The 13982-nt window shown below is 41.8% G+C and overlaps 1 protein-coding gene across 10 annotated transcripts in view; it reads left to right on the forward strand.

Moving 5' to 3' along the window:
- The window catches only part of LOC311433415 (SAM and SH3 domain-containing protein 1-like), a 547080-nt gene that overhangs the window by 497783 nt on the left and 35315 nt on the right, over positions 1 to 13982 (forward strand). For all 10 annotated transcript variants that reach the window (XM_084512503.1, XM_084512505.1, XM_084512508.1 and 7 more), the window contains 2 exons: positions 65 to 177; positions 1431 to 1532. In XM_084512503.1, coding sequence (XP_084368629.1) covers positions 65 to 177; positions 1431 to 1532 — 215 coding nt within the window. The remainder of the gene's footprint in view (positions 1 to 64; positions 178 to 1430; positions 1533 to 13982) is intronic.

Consider the following 13982-nt stretch of genomic DNA (forward strand, 5'->3'; position numbering starts at 1 on the left):
AGTATATACCACTCTGTGTGTGACACCTTTACCACGGTTGTTTTCTCGGTGTGTTTCTCTGCAGGAGAGGATGTCGGGTACGTGGCCAGTGAGATCACGATGAGTGATGAGGAACGGATCCAGCTAATGATGATGGTCAAAGAGAAGATGATCACTATTGAGGAAGCACTTGCTAGGGTATGATAAGTACACACTTCAGTTTTCCTGGGAAAATGTTTTATGATGTAGGATACAGCAATTCAATGTTTTCAGGTGCTCACAAAACACAGGAGAACAGGCGAAAAACTGCCTGTTTGTTACTTTGCACTAGGTAGTACAAATTAGATAGGAATTGCATTGTTTATGGGAAAAGTGAGATTTAGCTTAGCCAAATAGGTGCCTAATGTATGGCAAATGAATTGAGTCCTATAAGCAAACATACTCAGCCATTTTTGGTACTTGACATTAAAATCAAAACAGATGTGATTTTTGACAGATTAGTGACTGACACAAGTGTTTCTTTACAAAATCTGAATTTTGATGAACCACAGGAAAAACAGGTGTTTGCTCAGAAGCCAAAAGGCCAATGATAAAGTTTCTGTACCACTCTTCATTTTGTTCCCTTGAGCAACATAACATGATGGAGCACAGGATGTTCTGTATGGGTACCTCAGGTTCAGAAAACATGAGCTTGATCTTGGCTATAGGCTATCATAGAAATTAAGGTTACGTTATTCTCTGAAGGAAATACTGCTTTACTGGGAATCATAACATGAAAAAAAATGCAAAAATTTAAAATCACCAGGGGGGTAATACTGGGATCTCTGCTGTTTAAAAAAAAAATAAAAAAATGTGGGGGAGAATTGTACCTGATCTTTAATATTCACTATATGTATTGGTATTGTTTCCCTCTAGTGGTCTGAGTTATTAGCAGCAACTCTTTTTTTTTTTTTTCCCTCATTTTTTTAATCATCAGTTCTTGATGATCCTCTCAACAATTTTCCTCTGGTAGGGTTGGTTGTAAATATTTAGACTTTAGAAAGTGGAAAAAATGTTCTTTAGTTGTAAAATTATAAAAATCGGTTCCTAGTCTTCACTGCAGATAATTTTCTTTATCAAGGAAATTGGTAGAATATTGTGAGTCTGTCCAGTGTAAACTGTGCCTGTGATGGGGATGTATAATTTATATTTTGCCAATGATAATTCATCAAAAAACAGTATTTACAGATCACTTTCTTTAAAAAATAAATCTTATCATTAAAACTGCTGATTGCAAAATAAATGAGTTTATTTTAAACAAGTGAGACAGGCAATGCAAAAGGTCTGATTCTCCCCATTCCACAGTGATACTGGAGAAAAAAGAATGAAAATACATAAACTCTTGCTATTTTAATGAAGACTGATAGCTTCTTCTCACTGGAAAATGTGTTCTCTGTCTTCCTGAATTTCAGCTGAAGGAGTACGAAGCCCAGCACAGGCAATCAAGTACTGGAGATACTACAGACTGGCCTGATGGTTCTTACTCAACATTTGATGGGTCTTCCAATTGTAATGTAAGTACCTGTCCTTTTGATATGCTTCCCAGTATCATTTAATATTTAAAGTCTTTCATTGTGGTGCTGCGGTATCCTAATTTACTTGGTGATTTATAATAGCAAATCTATCATTTGACCTCATGATGATATGCTCTGTCTACAGCAAGTCTTTAATAGAGGTTTTAAATCATCAGGTTCTGTTATTGTAGACTTAAACTGGATTATTACATAATTTCTGTTTTTTAATGCACAGAAAGAGGTGTGTTTATTTATTTATTTATTTATTTATTATATACTTATATATTTAGAATTGTTTCATGTTATTTTTCAGTTACTGTGAATTATCAGAGTTTCTCAGGCCTTCCCAGCTGTTGTTGATGCATCCTAGCTGAGAGTCTGGCTAAGTCCTAGCTGCCCGCTGGTTTCAAACAGTTCTAGCTCTGCATTTTCTAACTCTCAGCCCAAAGTTTACAGCTTTTGTGAGACCCATAAGTAGTAAGGCAGCTTTCTTCCCATATTTTTACTTCTGAGTTTTGTAGCTTCGCTTGTTTTTATGGGCACCAGTCTTTGTGTCATGCCATACTGAATTAATTAATTTTTCGTTCCAAATATCTTCATTTCCACAGAGTAGTTTATTCCACTTCATTTCTCTAATTGAAAGTTCACTGATAAATCTTACAGAAGAACACATTTGGCTGTCAAATCCAAGCTCTTTGTAACCCATATATTTGAATCATAGACTTCTGAGCCCATTGATTGATTTATTTATTTTATTGTCAATGGAATTTCCTGCTAACTGCAGCAGACGGTTAGCTTCTCCTCCCTAAAAGAAAAGAGGAATGCTATGTCATTTTATGAGATGTTTAAAATATTTTGTGGTGGAGAAGGATTTTCTTGTTTGTATTCAAAAAAAAAAATGCCCATCTTCAGTTAGATGGGAACAGAGAGGAACTGATGTTGCCTTCTAGCCTGTTCTGCTATATCAGAAATGTGCAAAGAATATAGAAGGAAGAATCTTTGCTCTTCTGCATTGGTTCTTTAGCCAAGTGAAAGTGTCTTGATCTTTTCCTTATTAGTATTTATAGCCTGGACATTCCCCTCTTAATGCCTTTGACTAAAATACTTAAAGCAGAAAAGCCACAAAACTCTCATTTACTTTAGTAAAATCTCAGAGGTCTACTGAGTTTCAGTCTGAAATACTCTGATAATGGTTTATGCTTGTGTTGAAGTTACCGAAAGCTGTATATACCTCTGAGGACAAAATATGACTCAGTATTTGCTCCCAAATGGAATGACTTGGCACCTCTTCTCTGAAATTATTTTCATAAGCTGTCTTTACTTTTCCAGCCAAGAGCTTTCTTGCATCTCTCTGTTGTTCTGGTGGGATTTGAACCATCTTCCTGCTAACATCAACGGGGGAATCTGTATTCTGTCGTTCTAAATATCTCCCCAGATTTTTGCCCTTGTTGCTATTTTTTATCCTGGTTGCATTTAACAGAAGCTGTGAAACTGCATGCCTTCAAGTGAAGAGCAGATCATATGCAGAAACAAAAGTTCATGTTAGAACAAATGTCAGCTTGGCTTCTTTCTGGACCAAAAAGCAATTAGGGTTAACTGGGGTGAAAGACTCTGAGCTATAACTGACATGCAAGAGGGAGGAAAACAAGTAGTGTGAAGTGTCAGATATGTCTAGAGATAGGGCATGTGTTCACCCAGACTGTTTTGCCAAAGGACATCTCTATTAATCTAAAATGACCAGCTTTTGAGAGGCACAGAGTTGATTCTGTGTTCAAGCCCTTCCTTTGCTAAATCGGTTGACTTTCAGTGCCATTTGTGTGATTTGTACTCTGCAGACTCGGAAACTCAAAACTACCACACTCATTTTATAGAGTCCAAGGAGCAAAGATGTTTTTCCATGTATTAGAAACATTCTGTTAGATAGCCCACTGCCTCCTAGCCCCAGAAAGTAATTTAAAATATGAGTCACTGGAATTGAAGTTTCTGGTTTGAATTAAAACTCCTTGGGCAATGACTCTTCTGATTCTGTTGGCATTTTTTTCTGATTTCTGTTTTTTTCGGTCTCACGGCCAAATTGTTACTAGGCAATTTCTGATGGAACACTGTGATCATACTTGATCATTTTGTGAACATTTTGTACACACATGATAAAAGTGAATTGTGGGATACTTGCAGATTGAGGAAATTCAGGAAAAGCATAATTTTAATTCACTTGCTATACACTTGTTTAATAACTTCAGGGATTTAAGAGAGATCAAAACATTAGTATAATTTCTGGGGGTTGTTTTTTTATTATTATTATTCTGTTTATTGTTTATTGTTTTATTTGTCCAGACAGAGACTTGCTGGTAGTTAGGAGGACTTGGGAAGATGTTTTTATGGAGAATCTCGGTCTAGTTTTGTCTGATAACAACATTTCAAGACAAATAAAAAAAAATAATAATAAAATAAACTAAGCATTCAAAGAAGCTAAAAATGTAGGGGGAACATCTGGAGATCTCTAAGTGCTCCATACTTTCAAGTCAGGTCTGCCTAAAACATAGGAACAGCCACCAATGAGATAACCTCTAAAAGGGAAATGCCATTAGCTGTTGTTTTTCTTTTGTTTAAAAAAAAAAAAAAAAAAAAAGGAAACTCAAGCTTTATTTTTTTTTTAGCTTGTGTAACTGTCATGTGTTTATGACTAACATCCTTGGTGTTGCTACTAAACTCATTTCAAAGATTTAAAGATTCTTCTTCCCAACCCCTCTTCTTTTAAATTACTGTGCCAGGGAATGGAAACTTGCATTTCACACCCTTTTAAAATTAAATCCGAGAGATAAACAGCAAAGGGTAGAAGGGTCATTTCCTCAGTATCCGAAGGGAGGCAGCCTGATGTAATTTCTGTGCTGTTAATTGTGTGTCCTGTTTGCTTGCTGTTAGGAAACAATCAAACAAACAAAAGCCTTGCCAAGCCAGTAGGTGACTTGGTTCTCCGCCACTTTAGAGCGATTGGTGGGTTTAAACCTCACTGTGAACCTTTTTATTCACAACAAAGTTATGTGTGTTATTTATTAGGTAATATAAAATGCAGTTGAAACTGTTTTTCTTCTTAGTCAGATGTATGAAGTCTGAAATACCTTGTCATTTTTTACAAATTGATTTGTGAATATTGATTTTTCATCTCCGTTAAAATGAAGGCTGCTCGGAGTAGCTCTAGACAAGCTTTCATTGCCTTTTGCCAAGTGTTGGGTTGTAAAGCAGGTGCAGATTACAAATGAATCCCTTTCTGGGTTTTAGATAAGGACCTATTTGTCCTCAGGATTCAGAAAGTTCAGGGAAAGAGGCTTTCAAAATTACCACATTCTTTCCCATTACTGAGGTGCCTTTTATGCTTCTTAAAGACAGGAGCTCGTTTGATAACGTTAAGGGGCTGAAATTCTCTGTCCATCTTAAACAGAAGCCTGGAAGGGCTGCTCCATCCCCAGAGCTCTGCTTGAAGGACCAGTGTTAGGAGAAACCCATAGAAATCCATTCCTGTGCCCTCTGCTGAAAGACTGCTAATTGGTACCGGTTGTCGTAGTTGATGCAGGAGTGGAGGAAAGGAGGGAGATTGTAACAGAAGCGTGTGTATCATGCGCACACTCTCACGGAAACAAACCACTAATTAACTTCGCCGACAGCTTCTGTAGATGCAAGTTCAATGAAGTTGTAATTAGCCCTGGACTGAGCTGTTTTGTTGGGCTTGTGCGCTGAAGTTTTGATCATCACATAATGGCCGGCCACGCGGAGCTCATTAGCGCCGGCACCCAGGTAGCGACACACGCCTGCGTTTGAGGAGAGCTGCCCTGAGCCCCCCTCCCCGCTACGTACCACCTTATCAACCTCGTTAGAGAGGCCTTAAAATTTATGAGCCTGGAAAACAAAAACCACATCTCCCTCCGGCAGAGCGGCTGGGTGAGGGGAGAGCAGCAGTGCTGCTCCACCTGCCTTCTGGAAGCTTCTTCGGCCGGGTCTGCCAGATCTTCATCTACCGCGAGGCCACAGCTCTGGGAAGCTTCCAGTCCCATTTTTGCTCTTTTCCATCTGCTATTGATCTGTCTCATGGCAGAAGGCAGCAAACTGAGTCCACACAGAGGCAGGCCTAGTTAGACCAAAATACCCTTTTGTTGTTCCCAGGTTTTGTGTTATTTCCTGAGGACTTCTTCATTTGTCCAGCCATTCAATGGGGCTAAAAGCTGAATAAGCATTCAGTATTGGTTCTGTATCTCCTACCATTGTGAAAACCAAAATAATGGGAGAGAAAGGTGTTTGGGTCCTATTCATTTGAGTCGGCGGCATGCTGTAGCTGTAGAATCAGGATTGTATTACCTGTGTATGCACCTGCTCCCTTTTTGGCATAAATTTAACTCCGATAAAAGACCAAGTCTGATAGAGTTGTCTCTGACTCATAACAGCTATTACTATGTTGTTTTGTTAAGCACAAGAGTAAGAAGAAAAGAAATAATTGCAATATACCTTCCATAGCACCAGTTGTCTCTGACTAAATATAAGTGTAGCTACAGCAAATCCATATTATTCAGGGCTATACTGTATTTCAGTGATTCAGCTTGCTGATGCTTTCAGAATACATCAGTTTTTAAATTGATTTTTATTCTTATTACTGATGGATTTTTGAAGTGGTTAACCATTTGTTAATGTTATAACTGCTAATCACATAGGGCTGTATGTTACAGGAAAAAAAAACCTTCTTTCCAACCTGTTAGAGCTAAGGTAGAAGTCAGTGAGTATTCAGAACCAGTGTTAGATGTGAATGGAGACTAGGGTAGGATGCGATTTTGTAATTTAAACAGTAGTATTTAAACGGAAACAACATGAATACTTTGAGCATTTTGAAAGCTATGCACTGTCAGGCCCGGATTTGCTGTTATCGGAGGATCTACCAGTTTTTGAGTTATTTTTTTTCCTTGAAAGGCTTAGGAGTGGCACAGGATGTTCCCAAGTTTCAGTTCTTGAAGATCTTGTTGCTGCCTCCAGGCCCTGTGTGCTCTTTGAAGTAGCAGAGGGGAGCTGATACTCAGTGTGCCTGTGAATGAATGCAGAGCATTCAGCGTTGCTCTGAAGAGTCTAGTGACCCAATTTGTGTGAAGATCTCCCGAAAGGCACTAATGCCCCTCATTGTGTTGGATAGTATATTTATTATTCGTTTCCAAGTTTCTGTAATATTCTCAGCACTTATTAATAGTAACGATGAAGAAAGAGCCAATAATAAGACAGCATCAAAACGCAGAATTCCCAGGCTGTACGTCTAGCATGGGGGTCTGTCTGGGGTAGCACTGTCTGCCCTCATTCTCCAGTGATCTCAGTCAGCGCAGGTGTCCAGCACCTCGTGCTGGAATCTAGTAGCAGAAGAATAACTGCATTTTTGCTATGAACTTTCCCCCCATCTCTGTCCATGCACAACAGCAGGGTTTCCCATGGGTATAGTAACACAAGAGCATTCGTGAGAGAAACACAAATTGCCATTACAGTTTCCAGGACAGTACACAAAGTATGAAGTTAGATCAGTGCTGCACGGAGTGGGAAATCACGGATGTGTTTATATGTTGCTTTGAAGAACGCTGTAAGGTGTTGGCTGGGTTGTTTTGGTTTTCTTTCAACCTATTTGGTCTGATTTTTTCCAGAAAATTTTAGAATTTGGAGAATACATTTATTTAGGAATACAACTATATGACTTCAATAAGTACTACTTACCACGGAAGACCTGCCCAAGTTGTCCTCAGATACAGATTAGCTAGGTGTGTGTCTGTTTAGCTGGTGGGACCATATATTGTCACCACAAGGTTGTACACAGAAATTGACAGTGGTATAAGCCAAGTACACCTCCTGGTCACTGCCAGCAGGAGTTGCTCCTGCATATGTGAAGACTGGATGTAATTAGTCTGTAGGAAGGTCTCTAAGAAAAGTCTTCCTGCTATCATGACAGAGAAGAGAGAGCTTGCAGGAGCACACAGGCGGTGACTGTGATTAACCACTTCTGTTTTGACTGCATTCAAACAAGCCCCATTGACTACCTTCACCACAAAATGCTTGGCCACGTATTTCAGGAGGGTGGAAGGTGGGAAGGCGAATTAGTTGAATATTCATTCCCTACCACCTTATTCTGTCTCGTATACCTTTCGGCCTTTGGGCAGCTGCCTAATTTCTCTGCATGTTACCTAGAGGAAGTGAGACCGTGGGTTACAGCTTTTTCCTGTGACCGTTCCCACTGCGTGCATCAGCCAGCAGGAGATGCTGTAATCCAGAATGTGGTTTCCCTGCCCCCATCTTTTCAGAGACCAAGCCTATTAAATTGGAACAAAGCCCTGCTCAGTTCAAGAACTAAGAATCTCAAAAGCCATGTGTTTCACTGCCCTATTTGGCAGACCCAGGCTGAATAATCTTTACTTGTGGTACAATAGAAGATTTTAATTGTGCTCCTGTCGTTTACCACTTGCCCCTTTCCCCCCGCACTGCTGGTGTTTACTTCTCGCACTTAGGACAGCAGCGTTAATGGTTTGATTGTTCAAAAATACGATAAGAATATAATTTAAATTACCATACCCTTTGCTAAAGGGCTCTCATTGTTTTGTTGTTGTTGTTGTTTTTCCTAAACCATCTCTGATATGAATTTCACTGTATTTCATGTATTTCCCTTCCACCACTGGTTTTATGAAATGCTCAGGGGTTGGTTTCCAGGACCAATGGTGTACTCCATTCATCAGTAACACAGTCTACACCAAAAAGTAGGGATTCTCCTCGTGTCCTCTTGGCCTTGCCAAAACCCACGATGAAGTAGAGACTCTCTCTCCCGTGTGTAGAAAAGTCTGCAGGAGAATTGGAAAGGAATGCTGGATGGTAACAGATACAAAGTAATGTAACGCAGAGCTTCATTCTGCCACATATACCTATGATGAGTGGTACGTGAGCGCAGTCATAATGTCATTAAAATTAATTATTCTAATCAGCAAGAGAAACAGTTCACCGTGAAGAAATGTATCTGGCGTGCAGATGCAAACATCAGCAATGTGCTTCTCAAAATTATTTAACAAAAACCTGGAAACAGTTAACATCTAGGAATTTGCCTAAGCAGCTATTCTAGTATCAAGACAGACCTCCAGGGGGAATTAAATTATTGTGCTCTTGTTACTTATGACAAATATTTCCCACTAATTTCAGCAAGCAGTGTCGTCACCAGCTAATGTGTAATACATCTTTCACCAAAGTAGCCGTTAGACTCTCCTTTGATTTCCTTGTAAGTAATCACAGGCCAAACCCAGACGTGGGACTGCTTTTTTCTTCGGTTTACCTGGGGGGCTGACACTACTGCTTCATGTTTTAGACTCGCACAGTCTTTGCAATTCATGCTCTTGCAGTTAATTTTGGGAAGAGGCAAAGAACTTTATGACCACATGCAATTTTCTTTAAAATCTTGGAGGCCCTTTTTGGGAGCCTCAGAATACGATAAGGATTATCACATCTGAATTTCACACACTTTTCTATAAACAGCCTCTCTAAGGATTAGAGGTTTGTGAATATTTCTTAGTGAAACCAAAACCTTCAAAACTCAAGTTGCAAGCTCAAAACTTAGATCAATTTCACTCCCGGCCATGAACTTTAAGGGAATCTGGGATATGTTTCAAGGAAGTCGCTGTCATGTTTCACTCGATGTGGGCTGGTATGTTATTGAAATTGGAGAACACCAGCTGGTTTTATCCAAAGCTTAGAATTTTCCATGGGGTTTTACATCAGAGTTTTGGGGCTGAAGTAATTCAAGGGTAAAATCCCAGCTACAACATGCCAGTAAATCCAGTTTACATGACTGTTAGGGAATAGAAAAGCTGTAAAATTGGTAATACAAAGATGGAGAAAATTGAAGAAAGATACATGGCCAGGTGGCTATTTAAAATCAGCCAGTCATCAAAGGAAGTAGATACTTAGTCCTGCTATGATTTCACTGTGTGACTGATCTGGAGTGAACCCAGATCAACTGTCCATTAAAGGTATTGTTCTGAGTAAGGGGGGATTATACATGTATATTCTTGGCTTAAAGAGGGTGCCGTTGTATTCCTTCACTACTGCTTCCCACCGCTGGATAGCACTGCTGCTAATTAGCAGAGGTTTTGCTCCATTTTCTTGTGCTTTGGAAAGAATTGCCCCAATTCTGGATTGCCTCAAGGTCCAGGATTAGGTACGGTTGACTGTAATTTACTTGGGCATCTCAGAGTCTGTTTCTTAGGAAGGGAGGTTTGAGCCCAGCCTAGGGGGAGAAGTTGGAAGTCACACTACAGTGTTTCATAAAGCCACAACGTGGCCAGTTCTAGACCAGGCTGAGATTTTGGAATTAAACATCATTGCCAGTTGTTAGTGATGTTCTTTTTTTTTTTTTTTTTTTTTTTTTTTTTTTTTTTTTTTAAAGCACTGCAAACCAAAAAAAGGGAAAAAAAAAAAAAAAAAAAAGTAAGTTTGCTAATTTGAAGAACATTAAAGTAAGTTTATTTTTCTGTCAAATTAGCCCTTTATAAAGGGAAATTATCAGGGGGGCTTTTGTCAAAAGAATTTAAAAGTGAAAATAAAAAGAGCCTGGTAAAGGGCTTAAGTTATATTTCCTATAGACACAGGCTCCACTCTAGCGGTTGCGTTTGAGGGTCAGTCTTCGTCCTAGCTTTGCACAGATTCTCTGTATTTTTTTCTTTAACTGAAATTCCATAGACAGTAATTAAGGAACTGGAGGCCAGCAAGAGGTCAGCAAGCTTTCGTCAGTGAAAACAGGGATTGTTTGCCATGTACAACACTCCCTTTTTTCCTTGTGGTGAATAGAAGATTTGCTTAGAGCTGATGACTTATGCCTTTCTTGCAAGTTATGCAGCTAGCGAGTAACTGGGGGAATCAATCAGGGAGCAGAAAACAGCTAATTGAGTCCAGCATCACGCTTTTTTTTCTTCTTTACATATTCAGCGCTGAAATCAGAGCCAGTTTGGTGCCTGATAATGTAACTCCAGAGAAGAGGCATTTTGTGGACGGGATTCTGAGCGAATGCAATACTTCAGAAGAAGGGTCTAATCCTAAATTTCAGGGTAACGAAGCTGACAGCAGCTGAGCACTCGGGGGGAATTACTCGAAACTGAGCTTTAGGCCTATAAATGCCGAAGCTGGTAAGTCACTGAGCATGTAGCGTGATGTGGAGAGGATGTGCCTCCTGTTTCAGAGAGGGAGAAAGAGAAAAGGCTTTTGTGGTTATTCTTAGGCACAGCACAGCATGTATAGCTTTTCTCAGTTTTTCTCTTCCTTTCCTTGGGCTTTTAAGTTCTTTTCTGTTCTATTTTCCTGTCTCTGACTTTGTCCAGGCAACTTTAATACAAAGAAAAAAGTTAGAACGGTTGTTTTTTTTGGCGGATGCAAAGCCTGTTAGAGAGAGAGAGAGAGAGAGAGAGAGAGAAGAAAGGACACGTGTAGCCACGTCTCCTAAAAGGAGCAGCAAAATGTCTTTGTATTTGCAGTGAGCTTGTAGTTCTGAAGTGAGCTGGCAAGGGGTGGATGATGTGATATGCCACAGATCTGCATGTGTATTTGTGCCCCACTTTGCTGGATAAGGATTGTCTGATAGCCAGAAATAATTGCAGTTTAGGCTTAAACAGGTATTAAGGGATTTTTTGCTTTCTTAGATGGGAGATTTCCTAGAGATTTCAGTTTGGGGCTGTACGATTGCTGGGCATAAAGTGGGTGGTAAAAGTTTAACATCCCCCTAAATGGCTTCATACAGCTCACGTAAAAGTTATGTATGTTTTTGTTTATGGAGCTGGAACAGATGAATCACTTGTGATACCTTCAGCTGCCCGTTGTCCTGATGTTTCTTACACATTTTTATTAGGACCTAGCCAGCGGGTCTTGCGTATCTTGTGTTTTTTAAGTGCTGCTGCTATAACCCTGTAGTGTTTCCAAACAAAGTCGTGCCGAAAGCAAGCTACTTACTCCTGGTTTACATTTGGCCTATTAATTCCAAGTACCATAATAAACGCTAGCCGCGTGCACGCGTGCGTGTGTGTGAAGCGCTAATTCAGAGGGCGAGGTTAGGACTGTGGGCTCTTGTTTTTTCTGCGGCGCATGAAAGGGGCTCGGTGTTTCACAGCCAGAAAGCCACACGTGCTGCTCGCCTCCAGAGCAGGCAGCAGGGAAGGAAGAGCCTGCATGAGAAAAGCAGCAGAGAAAGCGAGGAGGACGCCGGGAGCAGAATGCTGAAGCGCACGTGTTGATTTCTTGCTTGTTCCTGGATGCGCGGCTTTTCGTTTGGTTTATGTCTGAGGCGACGCAGTGCGTGGCTTTGGGCTGCACGAGCAGGGAGGTGTCCTAGCAGAGGGAATGGGTCTCTTTCAGATTCGAGACCGTCTTTGCAGGCTTTCGGCCACGCTCGCTCGCGGCAGAGAGCTGCGTGGTGGGGCCGGGCTGGGCCTTGGCCTCCCCGCCGTTTCCCAGCCATGCGCTACGTGGTGGCCGCCGTCCTCCGCCTGCAGCCCTGGGTACTTCCAGATGCTGTTCATTTAGTCCCCGTTTCCCCGCACGCGCTCGTGCGGCGCAGCGCTCCAAGCTGGCGGCCTCGCGCGCCGGGAGAGCAGCGCAGATGTGTCGGGGACGCACTTGCTCCAAGGCGAGCGGGAAGGCGGCTCCGCCCGGCCGGCCCCGCCAAGGGGCCCCGCCGGCTCCCCGGCCGCGCTATCTCTTTAAAGCCAGCGCGATTCCTGCGCCTTGGCTTGGCCGATTTGTTATGGTTTAGGGCTGCGGAGCCAGCTGTCTGCAATCTGATGTAATGTTGCCCTGGAAACCAGAAATGAAACACTTGAGCATTCACCGCAGAATTACTACATGCGGCATTAGCCAAAATAATTAAAAGTTGAGCCATATGGGCCTTCGGATGGAAAAATTTGGAGCGGAGGAGATGGAAGTTCAGTTGTTCCTATTTACAGTACTGCAAATCCATTTGTTTTCCCCTTGGAGCACGCGGAGAGGCCTGCGCCCACGGCCGCGGAGGGGCCCGGCTGTTCCACCAGCCCCACACACACGGCCCGGACCCTGCCCGGCCATCGGCAGGCACGTTGTCCCCTTCTCAGCGTGTTTCTGCCCTTCTGTAGTGCCACAGCGTGCTGACACACGTGAAGGGACAGAGAAGGAGAGAGGGGGCACGAGGGCGGGTCAGTGGGATCAGGCTGATTTTCCCATCCGAAGCCAGGAGCCGCAACCAAAAAAGGCCATTCTGTCGCCTTGAAACCCGGAGAGGAAAAATGGGCCGTATGAGTCAAAACGTCCAAGTTTGATAATTTCCAAATATGTCATTTAGGCCCGGATGCTTTACATTTCTGTTTTCTGTTTAATATTAGCTGCGAAAGAAAACACTGCATGAACTGGGAAATTAAGCTCTGTTTTCCGTGTGCCAAAATGGAGCCTTTTGATAATTTCAAGGTGTTTGGTTTTATTTTTGTTGTTTTTTAAATCATTTGGAAATCAGGAAATGAAACAAAAGTGATCCTCTTTCAAAGCAGTTTAATTTTCAAGCAATCAGCATTATTTGACAAAAAAAGTTTCCTGACCAGCACCACTGGCATAGTCACAGATGTTTTTAGGCCTTTCTGTGTAACCTTATTAGCCATCCTTTTCCTTTACAAAAGATTTTCCATGCCACTTGCGACCCAATATGGTAGGAAATAGACTGCTGGAGAGAGACTCTGACTTAGTTTTTAGTCAGGCTATTATCCGGCGGTTCCTGTTGTTAAATACAGGCTGTTCTCAGCTCTCCCGGCCGAGCATCGGGGCTAGGAAGTGTCTGTCACTGCACATAAAGGACCCTGGCTGCTGGAACAAAGGGTACCAAGAGTCCTGCAATGGCAGGAAATACCAGCTAGCCTTTTATTAGGATGGCACTTCGTGTATTTTGAAGTGTGGTAGGGATCCACTGTACCACCCACTCGGGTTCGGTGTCAGTCCCTTGTATGGAGGCTATTTTGGCACCTGCTTTCGCTGTGGCAGTAGTGAATGCAAATGTCAGACACCGTAAAAGCTTTTGTGATTGCTGCTGGATCTTTGTGGAGGACACTGAGGGACAGGTCTTTCTCGGACACTGGTAGTGCAGAAGTTAGGCCAGTTGATCTGCAAGGCAACTTTCGTATTCATCAGTGACATCCTGGGAGGGAGGACCGGGTGTGAGCTGTGCTCCAAATCATACGGAGCTCACGGTTCTGTCAACAGGAGCCCTGCATACCAAGGATGGATGCGAAGTAATGAAGGAAAGCAATTGCGTAGAGTAATTGCATTTAAAATAAATCTATCTGGAGTACAGAGCACGCATGATGGTTGCTTGCCAAAATGTGCTTAGTGGCCTAAGAAGTCTTGACTGAACTTCTTGATTACAGTCAATAATCCATTCTTCATCTTATCTAAATA

The sequence above is a fragment of the Aythya ferina genome (assembly GCF_964211825.1).
Source record: "Aythya ferina genome assembly, chromosome: 3".
Lineage (NCBI taxonomy): Eukaryota > Metazoa > Chordata > Aves > Anseriformes > Anatidae > Aythya > Aythya ferina.